This window comes from Myotis brandtii, unplaced genomic scaffold (assembly GCF_000412655.1).
Source record: "Myotis brandtii unplaced genomic scaffold, ASM41265v1 scaffold113, whole genome shotgun sequence".
Taxonomy (NCBI): domain Eukaryota; kingdom Metazoa; phylum Chordata; class Mammalia; order Chiroptera; family Vespertilionidae; genus Myotis; species Myotis brandtii.
The window spans coordinates 1,091,524-1,108,120 of record NW_005353887.1 but is presented as its reverse complement, the minus strand read 5'-3'; the positions used below and the strand labels follow the sequence as shown (position 1 = coordinate 1,108,120).

At 35.4% G+C, this 16,597-nt stretch overlaps 1 protein-coding gene across 1 annotated transcript in view; it reads left to right on the top strand.

The window, feature by feature from the left end:
- The first annotated feature begins 1,415 nt into the window (after window positions 1-1,415).
- Window positions 1,416-16,597, top strand: part of LOC102256539 (serine-rich coiled-coil domain-containing protein 1-like) — a 972,873-nt gene continuing 957,691 nt past the window's right edge. The window contains exons 1-2 of the mRNA XM_014547713.1: window positions 1,416-1,424; window positions 13,777-13,871. Of these exons, the coding sequence (XP_014403199.1) occupies window positions 1,423-1,424; window positions 13,777-13,871 (97 nt within the window). The 5' untranslated portion in view covers window positions 1,416-1,422. The remainder of the gene's footprint in view (window positions 1,425-13,776; window positions 13,872-16,597) is intronic.

The following is a 16,597-nucleotide window of genomic DNA, read 5'->3' as shown; positions in this document are numbered from 1 at the left end:
TTGCATAGTACCTGACACATGGAAGATTCTCAATAAATTAATTGTTGATTGAAGTAAATTGTTAATATATGCAGGGCCATGTTAAGTGTTGTAGGAGCTGCAAAGGGAGAATAATAAACCATATTTACTTTCAAGATGATGTAATCCTTTATAATAAAGTCCTAATATGCTAAGTGTCCAGTTGTCTGGTCAGCTGTTCAACCAATGAAAGCGTAATATTAATGATATGTTAAGGCTGCTCAACTGCTCGCTATGATGTGCACTGACCACCTGAATGATAGGTTAGCTTGCTGCTGGGGTCCAGCCGATTGGGACTGAGTGAGACAGGTCTGACATGCCCTGGAGCCCTCCCATGGTCCCTCCCTTGCTGGCCAACCTTCCATGTCCCTCCCCAGCCCCAATCATGCACCCGTGGGGGTCCATTGGCCTGGTCTGTGCCCTCTTGCAATCCGGGACCCCTCAGGGGATGTTGGAGAGCTGGTTTCGGCCTGATGGCAGAACAACTTGTTGCTATGATGCGCACTGACCACCCGCGGGCAGATGCTGAATGTAGCTGCCCCCCCCTGGTGGTCAGTGTGCTCCCACAGGGAGGCACTGCTCAGCCAGAAGCCAGGCTCACAGCTGGCGAGTGCAGCGGTGGTGGTGGGAGCCTCTCCTGCCTCTGCAGCAGTGCTAAGTATGTCTGACATCCCCCAAAGGCTCCCAGACTGCGAGAGGGCTCAGGCTGGGCTGAGGGGACCCCCCTCCCCCAACTCATGAGTGCATGGATTTCATGAACTGAGCCTCTAGTTAAGAATAATATTATAAGCCACGTGGGAAGAAATGAGTTAGTAATTCATGTGAGTAATACAAATTAATGTTAACCACATGAAGATGAGGGAGTCTTTATAAAGGGAATAGATTGTTAGTTGGACCTTGATGATAGTGTAAATAAAAGGTAGAAATTAAGTTCAATTTGCAACTGTGAAAAAAAGGAAAATGTCAAGCAAAATTTGAAAGGTCAATTCAATTTTATTTTAACATTATCTTACAGCATAGTGAAGAATCATTTGTATATGAAAAGAATTACAGATAGGGAAAGTAGATTATCAGGGATGATTTGCCCTCATTTTATAGAAAACTGAATTATGACACAAAAATATTTCTTTTTTTTAAAATATATTTTATTGATGTTTTACAGAGAGGAAGGGAGAGGGATAGAGAGTTAGAAACATCAATGAGAGAGAAACATTGACCAGCTGCCTCCTGCACACTCCCTACTGGGGATGTGTCCGCAACCAAGGTACATGCCCTTGACCAGAATCGAACCTGGGACCTTTCAGTCCCCAGGCCGATGCTCTATCCACTAAGCCAAACTGGTTAGGGCCCAAAAGTATTTCTTAACTTGCTTGAGATTCCACAGACAATAACAAAAATGAAAGCATACTTGTTTGAGAAGTTTTAAGGAAAACAATCTAGACCTCTTTTTCATAATTACACATGCTCACTTATATTCAAAGTTCTAGTACAAGTTTGGTGCATATTAGTGAATTAATTGTTTATTTAATATTTAAAAATATGCATTCATTTAAAAAGAAAACAAGCCTCATAATGGTAATTCCTACCTACAGATATCACTCTGGAATCTCACAAAGTAGAAACAAAGTCATATGATGTAATTTCCCTTTTATATTTATGCTAGGATTAAATAATTTAAGACTAAATTAGATCAGGAGCTATGTACTATCTATGGAAACATTGTATTTGCATAGTGAAGAATTGCTCCTTGCCCAAAGAGAGGTCTGGCGTTTTCCCTCTTCTTTTGAAAGTTAATCTTTTACTAAAGGCCTGATGCACAAAATTTGTGCAAGAATAGGCCTTCTTTCCCCCAGCTGCCGGCACCAGCTTCCCTCTGGCACCCGGGACTCGGGCTTTCCTCGAAGCCCTGGCTTCCTTTGGAAGGTTGTCCAGAAGGACATTTGGTCTAAGGAGCGGCTTCTTTGCCTGGGATCCTGGGGAGGCGTGGCCTGGCCTGTTTGCCCTGTGATGGGCTCTGGGCTGGGGGGCATGGACCCGGGCCACCGCTTGGTGCCGGTGCACACACAAGCGGCCATGGGGCGGGAACATCCACTTGGCGCCTGCGCCCGTAGGCCCGAAGTGGCCAGGGATGTTCTGGGACACAGGCTGCTCAGGGCTTATGTGCGGGCCTACAGGCTAGGAGTGGCCTGGTCCCCAAGGATGTTCCTGTGACCCAGGCCACTTGGTGCCTGCGTATGCAAATTAACCTTCCATCTTTGTTGGGTTAATTTGCATACTCTCCTGATTGGCTGGTGAGCATAGTGGAGGGACAGTCAATTTACATGTTTCTGTGTTATTATATAGGATATCTAATAGAAGTGTGTTTGTTTAAGGTGGGAGCTGGCCACCATGTATCTTTGCATGAGGCTGAAAACACCTGACAATCTTAAGGTGGGACTGGCCAGAATGACTAACCATGTGATTTATGGTGCTAGCTTTAGGTCATTTGATATCACACAATCTGGAGATTGAGATCAACCATGTAGATAATCATCCAATTAATAATAGCTATGTAATAAAGTTCTAGTAAAAACTCTGGACACAGAAGCTTGGGTGAGCTTCCCTTGTTGGCAATACTATGTGTGTATTGTCATATATCAGTGCTAGGAGAGTAGTACATCATGTGTTCAAAGGAAAGTTTGTATTTGGAACCCTCCTAGGCTCTCTGCATCTTTTCCTTTGACCTGTACCTTTTTCCTGTAATAAATTATAATGATGAATACAGCTTTCAATGAGTTCTATCAGATCTTCCAGGGAATTACTACACGTGTCTGTGCTTTTATGAACACTCCAAATTTGCTCTTGTCAAAAGTAAGAGCAGTTTGGGAGACTGTGCCCTTAGACCTTGAATTTTGGCTAAGTCTGGGTAGTATCCTGTCGTGGGAAAGAAACTAATAGTTGTTTTATAAATTGTAACATTTTAGATTTGGATGGAATTACAAAGAACTATTCAAATATTATATTTTGGGGAAGAACATCAGGCAGGTTATGATTTGCTTCAATTCACAGAGATGGTTTGGTGGGTGGGTAAGGTTTATCACAATCTTTTGGGTTTCCCACTAAACTGTGTTATGTAATACAAGATTAACATCATCAATATTATTGGATATATTTGATTTCTATTTTATAAATGAAGTTATCACAATTCTTAATTTATATATTAGTAAACTATTGATTAATTTCATAGTATACTATATACAAAGATAAACTTAAAATAAAACCTTAGGCTTAATTGTAAGAAAACTATGCATTTCTAAAAATAACTAGTTTTCTAGAGCCTCTGTCTTCATCTGGGAAATACCAATTTACTTTGTGATTAATACTATTGTCACAGGTTTAACAAACTTATATATTTGGTTTTCGTTGGCTAATTCCAATTCAGCATATATTAGAATATCAAAGTGATGGCAGGCTCATACAATTTTCAGAATCATATATGCTTATAATGATGAAAAATAAGTATTTTCAGTGAGGCTAAAATGACAGCTTTAAAAAAAGCACATGTCAGAAATTCAAATAGTGTGGGGTTAACAATTAAGAGCCCTTAAATAGTCCTTTTTTATTAAACATGTGTGTTTTCTCTGGATAATATTTTTCCTCAAAATATCCAACAACAATTTTGAAAAATTGATGTTCTAAAAAGGAAACTAATGTGCTTCATCAAAATAGTTTAGCAATAAGACATCTCATTTTCAAATAATGAAATGACATATTGTTATAATATCATACATAAGCTATTATGAGGTAAATGAGATATTTTCCATACGCTCTAATGATAAAATACTAGAGAATCTGAAAGTGCAAGAACTGTCTGCTTAGAATCAGCACAAAGGAGATAGTCATATGTGTTTTGCTGGACTTCTCTTGCAGGAAGTACAATGAATAGTCCAAATCATTGTCGGCAATTATATTAATGATAAAATACTAGAGAATCTGAAAGTGCAAGAACTGTCTGCTTAGAATCAGCACAAAGAAGGAGATAGTCATATGTGTTTTTCTGGACTTCTCTTGTAGGAAGTACAATGAATAGCCCAAATCATTGTCGGCAATTATACTCTGCTTCATGTGGGTACAATTTGTGGTCTTATGTTCCATGAGAACCAGCATATATTGCATATAAAGGGAGTTTTTAAAGAAAAGCTTTTAAATGTTCCTAACATTATCAAGAAGTGCTTTTCAGCACCTGTTGTAAGTGGTGTTGTAAAAAATGCCTGGGATATAATAAAGTTTGAATATGTTACCGTGTATTTGCTCTTTAGACATGTAGAGCAAGGAAATAGACTCAGTGCAATGAAAGGAATGCAAATGGCATTTTCAGTAAACAATCAGTGAGTGAGTTTGTTATAATAATAAATTTGCAGGAAGCAATGTTGAAGAGGTAAATAGGAGATCATATAGTAGAGTTTTGAATTATAAGGGTTTTAGTATTTATTCTGTAGACACATGCCATTGACATGTGTTAAGACAATGAAGACATGCATACAAATGAATCCTTTAGTGAGAGCAATCTCAGAGTAGTGTGCAGAAAGCATTATAAGTGAAGTTGAAGAATTGGAGTGGTTTTTGATACACTATTAACAGGGGCACCGATTAAGAGAAAATGAGGTATACTTCATAACTTGGAATGCTCAATTACCCTAGTACACAAAGAAGAATGAACTCTAGAAATGATAATCTCTCTAAAATCTTTCATGTTTATAAAATGATTTATTTGTGATGCTTCTGATAATGACATAACCTGAAGTAGTCACCTTTGACTCAAGGAGATGATATCTGTGACAATGATTCTACTTTGGCATGAAAATAGAATGCAAAAATTTTCAGTTTTTTCTTCTCCATGTTTTAAATGAGAAGAAAAACTATGTAATCTCAAAATAATAGCAATCATTAAATTTTCACTTTGAATGATGAATTTTGCCAAGTATGTAATATATTTACAATCCCAATTTTCCATTTTTATTTTAAAAACAAAAATTAACTTTATTTCCTTACATAGTTTAAAATGAAAATGTTCAGAGTTTAATTTTAAATTGTGTGTGAATCCAAATTTGGCTTAAAATCCATGCAAAATCTATGTTTTTATGAATCTATATAAATGTTAACTTTTCCTAAAAAGTAAAATATTATAGCAAGATATTTTAGTTTTAGTATTTTAGTGCTGTGCAACTTGGAATAACTTATATATTATATATTACTTATTATACCAATAATCTTTTATCAGTATAGAGGGAATAATTAGCAACTTGGTATAACTTTGCAAATCTCATTTGCTAAATGTTTCACAAGTATGAAAAATATACAGCAACAAAACAAAATACTATACTATGTACAAATTTATAATGGCATTTTTTAATGACAAACACAAGAACACTATTTATATTTGCAGAAACGTATGTTTTTGTATTTGTAGTGGGAAGCCTTATGAGTGAGAGTGGATTAAGAATTAAGACAAATTTTTGAAAGTATTTATTAAAAATATATTTTGAGCTATACAAATTCATAAGGTAACTGGAAAAGAGCAAGTTGTATTTGGAAGTGCTTTATTGCTGCTGTGTTGAATGGTAAAGATAACTATCATAATGATTAAGTTGATTAAATATGCTTTCTTTATCCAACCAGAAATCAAAACCAAATAACTATTCTTAAAGCAGTAATCCCATATAGTAACAGCCTAATATGCTAAGTATCTGGTCATCTGGTTGTCCGCAACCAATCATTTGTAATATGCTAATGATATGCTAAGGCCACCCAACCGCTCGCTATGACGTGCACTGACCACCAGGGGGCAGACAGTCAACTGGTCAACCAGTTGCTATGATGTGCACTGACCACCAGGGGGAAGACGCTCTGACCAATAGGTTAGCTTATTGCTGGGGTCTAGCTGATTGGAACTGAGCAAGATGGGCCAGACACACCCTGGAGCACGCCCACAGCCTCTCCTCCCGGCCAGCCCCACACCCGATCAGCCCCCAACACCCTGATTGGGGGAGGAGCCGGCTGGCCAACCACCTGTGGCCCCTCCCCTGGCCAGCCCCGCCCCCGATGGGCCCCCATCAGGGTGGGCTGTCCAGACCCCAGCCATGCGCAAATTTGTGCACCAGGCCTCTAGTTATAAAATATTGTCATGTTAATTACTTTTTCCAAAAAATATCATTGAAATCATATCAATAAAAATATATGCATGTGTTAATGTATCATGTTCTCTTCTCCACTGCATGTATAGTTGTATACAAGTCAACTCTTTAATAAGTTGTTCCAATGTCTGTTCTGGATGATGTGTGTACTTTGCCACTCTTAAGTCTCTCATTTTTTACAATTTATGTCAATTATCTTTCTTGGGTACTGTGAAATATTTAAAAATACTTACCTAGTTAATTGGATTTATCTTTTTCCAAAATAAAACAGTAAATATAATTAAATGTAAGGCAACTCTCAGAATGTATTTGTAGACTCATATAGGGAAGTTTGACTGAAGGTCTTCTATAATAGCTGCATCATACATTTGAAAATTAAAACTATTTTCTTTTTAGTCAATCTGTGGAAACTCCTCTGATTAGACTAGTGACAAATAAATGTATACCATAGCAATACCTGATTGTAATGTAGAATAACTAGAATTAGAATGCATACTAGATTGACTATCCTTATTCATTTGTATAATTATCTCTTCACTTTTTGACAAAATGATCAAAATAGTTTTATGATGTCACTAAATCCTATATAATAAAAAGCTAATATGCAAATTGTCCCCTCAGGAGTTTGACCGAGCAGAGTTCAGCTGCTTGCTATGACATGCGCTGACCACAGGGGGCAGTGTGGAATGAAAGAAGGCCCAGCCAGCAGCCAGAAAAATGGCCCCAGCCAGCAGCTGGAAGGCCCCAATGAGCCCTGATCACTGGCCAGGCCTAGGGACCCTACCCATGCAAAATTTTGTGCACTAGGCCTCTAGTATTACATAAACAACTATTGAAGTCCAGATCAGGATGCCATAGATCTTTTAAGCCTGTTTGGAAAGTTCTTTGACTAAAATATAACACTCTGGAAATGAAATTAAGCCCTGGCCTAGTGGCTCAGTTGGTTGAAGCTTAGTCCCATACACCAAAAAGTTACAGCTTCCATTCCAGGTCAGGGCACATACCTAGGTTGTGGGTTCTATTTCTGGTCAGTGTGTAGAGAAGGCAATTGAGTGATGTTTCTCTCCCTTCTTCTCTAAACTCAATAAATACATATTCTTGTGTGAGGATTAAAATAAAAAGAAATACAATTTTATAATGCCACAATTAAAAAATAACATTTTTATTGATTTTTTGTGGGAGAAGAATAGAGAGGGAGGGACAAAGAGAAACATTGGTGCCTCCTGCAGGCCTCCTTTTGGGTATTAAGCCTGCAACCAAGGCATGTATCCTGACCAGGAATCAAACCAGCACCCTTGGTGCACAGGATGATTCCTAACCAACTGAGCCACACTAGGTAGGGCACAAATTTAAAATATTTTATTAATTTATTAAACTCCTTTGAAGGAATTCTTCCTTTTTAAAGCAATACTTCCTTGTATAGTGACATGTTTTAGCTTCCTTTATTTTTAGCTGGATCATAATTTATTTCTATTGCAATAAAGAGACAAATAAGTCTAAAGGGTTATTTTAGAATGGGCCTTATGGAATCCTATATAATAAAAAGCTAATATGCAAATGTTCTTCACACCCGCACACTGTCACACAGTAATGGCTCAGACATTCAACACTGGGGAGAGAGGAATGGGGACCAGACAGGCAAAAATGAGCTCACAAGAGAGGAATGGGGACCAGCCAGGCTGTGGCCCAGGAGAGGGACAAGCCACCTGCCCTGCAGTCCTGGGCGCCAGCAGCTGGGGCTGCAGCCCAGGAGAGGGACAAGCCGCATGCCCCGCAGTCCCGGGCACCAGTGGCTGTGCCTGCGCCTGCAGCCCAGGAGAGGAACAATCTGTTCGCCCCATGGTCCCCATGGTCCCGGGCGCCAGCGACTGTGCCTGCAGCCTAGGAGAGGGACAAGTTGCCCGCCTCGCAGTCCCAGGAGCCTGTGGCTGTGGCCGGCCTGGGAGAAGCTGGCTTGGGTCCTGGGTGCCTGCGGCTGGCTGGAGGAGGGATTCCTGGGTCCTGGGTGTGGGGCAAGGCTAGAGCAGTTAGGGGTGATCAGGCTGGTAGGAAAGCAGTTAGGGGCGATCAGGCAGTCAGGAAGAGGTGGTTAGGGGTGATCAGGCAGGCAAGCGGTTAGAAGCCAGTGGTCCCAGATTGTGAGAGGCAGTCGGACATCCCCCGAGTAGTCCCGGATTAGAGAGGGTGCAGGCCAGGCTGAGGGACCTACCCCTCCCGTGCACAAATTTCATGTACTGGGCCTCTATATAATTCCTATGTTATGGAATTATATAGGATTCCATAAGGCCCATTAGTGGAGGGACCAGAGCTTGTCTATTCAACTTTGTAGCTTCAATTTTATTATTTCAGCCAATAGCAATCAGGCTTTGGAGAATTGATTCACACTAACTAAACACAGGAGATTGACTTATTTATAAAATAAATTGGTATTTATTTACTAGAATACAATTATCTGAGAAGTCTGTGAGGAAAGAAAACATGCCTGTTATGTTCATTGTTATACTTCTATAGTTTAGAAAGTTAATTTCTTAATTAATTAATAATTATTTAGTGTTTTGTAAATGCCTTGACGTCAGTAAATGCCTTGATTACATAAGTAATCAGTATTGACATATTTTAAAAACTGTACTTTGAAAATACTTAGTAGTAATTGTGCTTTATTTAACAACAAATTTATTAATCTTATAAATTTAGTATATAATTAATATTTTCTTACAATTAAACAATCAATGGTTCTGAAAATATTCATATAAATTTTATATGCCAATAAATTGTAATATGTATTAAATTTTAATGGTATTTAAACATTAGTTGAACCTTTATAAAATCGAATTCTTCCCAATGTTTTATAAAAATACCAAGTCTAAAATATCAATTTGTCTTAAATTCTTTAGCCAGTTTTAGAGAAAAAATTTATACATGTTACAGTGATCCCAAAGCAAATCAATATGCTTTCCCTGAAAACCGGTTCCCTGTGCTCATACTAGGGCTTTACATTTCTTCTATTTTGCCTTCTTACACTTTGCTAACCTGGTAATTTCATATTTCTCTGAGATTTCAGAAATACCTGAGTATATTTTTGTACTTCCCTTGGATTTAGTAACCATAACATGCTTAAAAAAAAAAGTTGTCTCTTAAATTTGTGTATCCTAGGTTGTTAACTACATAATTTTTTGTCTAGTCATTCACTGGAATTTGTTACACATTCAGATATGATTTAAACTCAAGTTACTGGCCATCCAATTGGACTTTACTTTTTCAATGAAACTTACTTGTTATATGCTGTTAAACCTTTTTTAAAAATTCAACCCCAGCTTTTAATTTTGTCCAAGATTAGTGTCCCCTCACAAAATCATTTGCTTAAGTTCCAATTGCTTGTGTTACATACCAATATTCCTGTTATTATGATATATATTCCTGGTATATTAATGTTATTAAAAACTCATTGACTTTCATGATTATATCTTTATTTTGTAGAGCTATTAATTTTTTATCTACCAGGAAATAAGAGACTATTTCTGTGTATTTACCATGTCTGTATATTTTGCTAATTTATCAAATGTCTGAAACACACAGTTGTGCCCACTTAGATTATTAGTGTTAATTAAATGCTGGACTCCTATTCCATTTGGTTATTATGTGTGATCATCAGTGCTGATCAGCCTTTTCTATTACTGATAAAGAACGAGTGTATTTGATGCAACTACTTTACTTACAAGTCTTTCCTAATACAGAGGAAAATACATGCCTTCATATTTTAAATGTATATATAATTAGAAAAAGAATCCCAGCTATTAAGTATTTTTTTTAAAAAACAATAGAAATTAAAAAATATTCCACCCTGTTTACGGTTTTGTATATATATCGTTAGTGCCTATTTATATCCTTCATATTAACTTTTCTGTTTGGGTATTCTGAACTCTGAACCTTCAAGAGATTCAGATTGTTTTATTTAGCCATAACGATTTATATTTTTTGAAATTCATAATGTCAGAAATTAGCCAGGGAAAAACCATTTAGGTGACTTTCCTTAGCCTTTCAAAACTGCCTCTGACTTTTTATTTTAGATAACCCTTGTTTTCTTTCTGGCAACAAAAAGACATCCCAGAGATATTCTGGTTGATTTGTTTCTTTTTTTGTTTGTTTTCTTTCCCTAATAACTAAGGAGCTGGTTCTTTTTTGTTGGTGAATATTGGATAACAAGTATCTGAATTATCCATAGTGCTGGCAGAGAGCAAAACTATTTTTGCTGCTATTGGTCTCTTTTAAAGAGAGATCTGAGGAATATATATATATATATATATCGGTTTATGAGTTCACATTGATTTTTCTTCTGTAACATATCATTTTGCTGTGTCTATTTTCCTTTTATTATGAGGTTTCACCAGCTTCAAAGACTCTGACCCACATTAATAAGAAAGTTGCTTAGTAAGCAAGTTCTCAAAGCAGGCAATTTAGAATGAGTAGTTTTAAGAAAAGTTTATCTGGACCGGTAGTAAATGTCAAGGGTTATTCTAAATGTCAAGGGTTACTTACAAAATAAGAATAACATTGAAACCATCTAGTGAGTCCTCCAAATTTAATTTGTTCACTTTGTTGGTGTTATTTTATTTTTAAAAATATGTTTTTTATTGATTTTAGAGAGAGGAAGGGAGAGGGAAAGAGAGATAGAAACATTGATGAAAGACAAGCATCCATTGGCTGCCTCCTGCATGCTGCTACTGGGGATTGAGCCCGAATCTGGGGCAAGTGCCCTGACTGGGAATGGAACCTGTGACCTCTCAGAGCATGGTACTATGCTCAACCAAATGCACCGCACTAGACAGGCTGGTGTTATTTTCTTAAATGTTGAAATAATGGTGGCAGGGTTGTTAAGTATTTCCTTGTTAACTTTTTTTTTTTTGAACTCTGGGTGGATCTATTAACTGTCAAAATTCAAAAGAAGGTTGAAAATTCCAACCTTCAAGAGATGACATATTCTTCTAGACTTTAGGAGCTGCTGGAACCATGAACCAGAGGACCTACTATTACGATATTTTTCATTTTTTTGCATAGATTTACAATGATCACATCCATGCAATGAAATCCAAGGTCTCTGTGATAACAGCATTTTGCATGTTGCAATATCCATCACCAAAAAACCCTTTTCTCATTTCTATGAAAGGGCTCTGATCACCAATTTGGTTAAGGTGCCTATCGTGGACTATCCACAGATAAACCACGTCCAAACGGGATTTGGCTTATGTAAGAGCCTAGTACCTTCTTCTGTATCTAGATGGATTGGGTGGGGTGGCGCCACGTAAAAAGAGGAAATGCTGTACAAACCACAGGAGGTTACAAGGAGGAAGAGGTTCTCACTTGGCATAACAACAACAAAAATGTGAATGCTACAGCCATGTGCCAGGCACTCATTTATTTCCTTTCTTCCCTGTCCCAACCTTCCTTGTCTTCTAAATGGTGTTGGTTGTATTAATTTGCTGGGACTCCCAGAACAAAACAGCACCGACCAGGTGGCTTCAGCCGTAGAGTTCTGTTTTCTTACAGTTCTGGAGGATGGACGTGCCAGCCTAACGTGCAGGCAGCTTGGTTTCTCCTGAGCCTCTCTCCTGGGCTTGCAGAAGGCTGCCTTTTTGCTGTGTCCTCACATAGTCATCCTTCTGTCTGTGTCCTAAAATCCTCTTCTTCTTATAAGAACAAGTAATGTTGGATTAGGGTCCATCTATCTGACCTGATTTCACTGGAATTTCTTCTGAAAAGATCACGTATTCCTATCTTTAAACACAATCATGTTCTAGCATTCTGGGGGGTTAGTACTGGGGGTTAGTACTTTAATATGTAAATTTTGGATGGAGACAATTAAGACCATATTATTGGTCATTGAAATTTCACATCCAAGTATAAATTTATTTAGGCTAATTTGAAGCTGGATAATTATTACACTTTCATTATAAAACTTTTTTTTTAACCTTTGTATTGACTAGCAGATTAAAATTCTCCCATTTGGATAGTGCTTAATAAACATTTAAATAATATTATCTTTAAAAAATTTCACTTCTTAAAACTCTGTCTTTTTTCACATTTAACTTCAATTATGTTTCTTTTGTCATTTCAAATTCAAACTTTTTTTAACATATTGAGGTTGGCAGCTTATCTTTTGATGCCTATATCATATAACATCTTCTTGGTACTATATAAATAAACAACTTACTCTCAAGAAGCTATCCCTGCCACAGTATATTAAAATGCTTACAATAAACAGTGATTTTATTTATAGTTTAAATTATTAGTTACTTTGTAACTAATACAGATATACTACAATAAAATGCAATACAATATGATACAATACAAAAGAGTTCCTTGTAACTTTCATTTGCAGAAAGAAGCACTTAGATTTGTAAACATTTATCACCTTTGAAGCTGTTGTGCTGTATTTGTGAATAACACATTTCTAAAGTTTAATAAATGTTAATTATATTTCTATAATGAGAGTAGTTTATGTATAAATTATAGTGTCCTTTAATTCTGAAGAACTAAGCATGTGACAATATCATTAGACTTTGCATAATGAATATTTACTTCTTTAAATATGAATTATGGTAACATTCAAATCAATGGAAAAAATGATTGGAGATGTGGTATCATTTATATTTAGGTTCTTTTTCTTGCCCTATTTTTTGTACCTTTGTTATTTCAGTTTTAGTCTCTAAATGTTAGTTCTTGCTTTTCTTAATATATTTACTATATGTTTATATACACAAATATACAAATAAATTCTTTATTCCTTTCTCCAAAATTCCTATCTCAGCATCACTGTTTTCCTTCAGGACTTCTCAATATACCCTACTGGTTGACTTTGCTATTTGCCCTCTTAAAAAGAAAGAAGGAAGAAAGAAAGAAAAGAAGGAAGGAAGGATATTAGCCCTGATGTTCATAGCATTATGAAAACCAATAGTTAATTTTAATCTAATTGATATTTATTTATTTCATTCATCTTTTCTAATCTAAAGCAAATTTTTGAGAAATGATAACTGGATCCCCACTTCCAAGTGTGGTCTAAATTAATGCTTCACAGTTGGCACTGTATATAATATTTGTTTGAGAAACAATTCATTAAATGTGTCAGAAAATGTTACATAGATTTGGAAGATAAATATAGAAAAATAATCCTCTTTCATTTCACAGACTTCTGTACATTTGAAAAACCTTGTATCCTCTTTGCTCAATAAGTAAAATATCACCTTTCTCACGATCATTATAAAAAAACTTCTGATTAAAACAAATAATTTCCTGTATTCTAATATTTTTGATACCTGCTCACATAGGTATTTCTGTTTAATTCTATATATCCTTTAAAAAGCTAACAGGTAAATAGTTGGAAAAGTTAGATTTTTGTAAAAATTCTTGGAATTTTTATTGGACTGATAATCTTAAAGATAGTCAAATAACTTCTGGGTATCAGTTAAAACTTTTCACTTCTAATTTGAGGGGTTGTTGGGTGTTGTTTTGCTTCACGGCATTCGTGTGTGAATATTTTCTCAGTTTTTCAGTGTTCTGGTCTATAACTGTTGACTTTGCTTTTTCTTCAGGATGTTTTGAATAATTTGGGATCTTGTGAACTAGATGAAGATGATCTAATGCTCGATCTAGAATTATTAGAGGAACAGACTCTTCATCCACCTGGTAAGTATGAAATAAATGCACACCGTTATGCAACTCTTTCCTTGATAAGCTATATATTGTTTAGGCTGCATTCATTCTTTTCAATCCCCAGTTTGTGCAAGGCGCTTGCTCTGTACCATGGACTCATGATTCTGGTGAGCTTAAAATATATTATGGAAATGTAAATCCTTTTGGAAAAGAATTAGAAATTAAAAAAAGAAACACCAAAAGAACCTGGCCCTGGCCGGTTTGGCTCAGTGGATATAGTGTCAGCCTGCAGACTGAAGGGTCCTGGGTTCAATTCCGGTCAAGGGCACATGCCTGGTTTGCAGACTCAATCCCCAGTGGGGGGCATACAGGAGGCAGCCAATCAGTGATTCTCTCTCATCATTGATGTTTCAATCTCTCCCTCTCCGTTCCTCTCTGATATCAATAAAAATATATTTTAAAAAACAGAACTAAAAAAACCCTGTAAAATAAAAGAACAAAATCCATATTAAATGCTTAATGAAATAGTTAATATTTTTGGAAGAAAATAATAATTAAAATTTAATTTTTAATTTACATTATATAACCATATGGAAGGTTGGTGGATCTGAATTTACTGTTTCAAATCTGTCACTTCAATAATAATTGCAACATTCATGTTGATGCAATAAAGTTGACCTCAAAATTAATAATTACCAATAGCAACCACAAATACATATTCATAAATACATACACACACATAAATATAATTATAGTATGAGATAAATTCTTGTTGAATGTATTCATAAGGGAGCCCATAATATTAGTAATACTTTATATTTATATTAAAGCATAAAATGTGTCCAATACCAAAATTACTCCCTTTGAAACTGTTATAGGAATAAATTATTCATTCAAATTTAGATATTTGACTATAAAGACAAGCTTTTATTATGAATAACACCTTTAACACTGTCATTTTCAAGTCAAATTAGAAATAAAATTAAATTGGAGCTAAGAAATTTTGTATCCTACTGCATACATTTGAGAAAAATCAGCCTCTTGGATTTTAGTGTCTAAATTTTAAATATTAGCATTTAGATATAACTTTCAGCTCTAATATTTTGTGATGAAGTATTTTTTAAGTAATGTCATATTAATAGTTGTCAAAAGAAGGTGATAACAGTGTTTATAATTTTTGCACTTTCTTTTACATTAATATTAATAAGTTACTTAAACATAGCTTGTGTGATTCAGTTGTTGACCAAGAGGTCATTGATTCAATTCCTTTTCAGGGCATATGCCTGGGTTTGGGGCTCAATCCCCAGTAGGGGGCATTCAGGGAGCAGCCAATCAATGATGTTTCTCTCTCATCCCTGTTTCTATCTCTCTATTCTTTTTCGTTCCTATCTCTCTATAACAATCAATAAAAACATATGTTTCAAAAAAAGAAGTTAAATTATTTAGTTGAATCAAAAAGAATAACTATTTCTTGAGATATTCTTCCAGCAGTTGATTTGAAATATATTTTTTGAAAATATAGATTTTTCTCACTTGTATGCAGATAACTTATACAATTTTGTCATTCATGTTTATCATAAAAGACTTACAAATGTTGAAAATGTAGGGAAATTTGTCAAACTCTAGCAAATTTGTCAATTTCTATCAAAACTATACCTGCATTTACCTTTAGATACAACTGTCTACCTTCTAGAAATTTAATCCTTAATCAGTGGAAAAACAAAATAATGTATGCAAATAATGACTCATTGCAAATATTTGTATTTGCAACAGGACACTTGTTGAATATCCAGTGGTATAGGAAGCAGTCATTACAAGGATTATTGAAAGTGTCACTATGTGCTGTAGAATGATTGTAAGGATGTATTGTTGTTCGAGAATTTTACAATAATGGGTTAGACGGGCAACACCTAAACTCACTAATTAATCTTAATGTCACTAAAAGAGTAACAACTAGACATTCTGTCTCTCTTAATGCCTAGAGAAGTTCATAGTCCCACTCCTTCTGTTCATAAGTACTTAAGTCTATTCTGTTGTCTTGGTTAAACTATGATATTATGGGAAATATAGAGATTAGATCCAGCAACCACATATAGAATGTGGGGAATTCTACAGGATAATTGGACTGGTTTCTTCAACAAAGAAATGGCACTATAAAAAGAGGATAGGTGTTTTAGATAAAAAGTGACAAATGGAATGTAACATCTTTCTAGGCAATTCATGTAGAAGAACATAAAATTACCATAAAAATATACTTCTGAGTTAACCAGAGAAATTTGAGAAATAATTGAATTATTATTTCTTTTGGATGTGTGGAAAATCTTTATTTTTTGTTTGTTTTTAAGGAAAACTAAAGCGATGCATGGTTAAAACAATATGATATCTAATATTTGTTTTACTTACAAATTTGGAGGTAATAATAGATGAAACAAAGTTGGAAAATATTGAAAATGATCAATGTTGTGGTGAAAGGTTTATTCATTAGTCATAATATTTTTTCTATTTTATGCACTTTTAAATACTTTACAACAAAAATAAAACCAATTAATAATTTAAAATGATTATAGATAGTGTAGCTATCTCAGTTATGTTTGGTAGGCAACTGTGATAAAGAGTAAAAAATTACTTAAAAACATAAAGCCTTAACTGTTTGGGAACAAAAATGAACATCTTTAAACTCCAATTTCTTTTTTATAGCTATGTACTTCATTAATTTATTGTACAGAAAATAATGATACAGTAAATACTATGAATCTCCT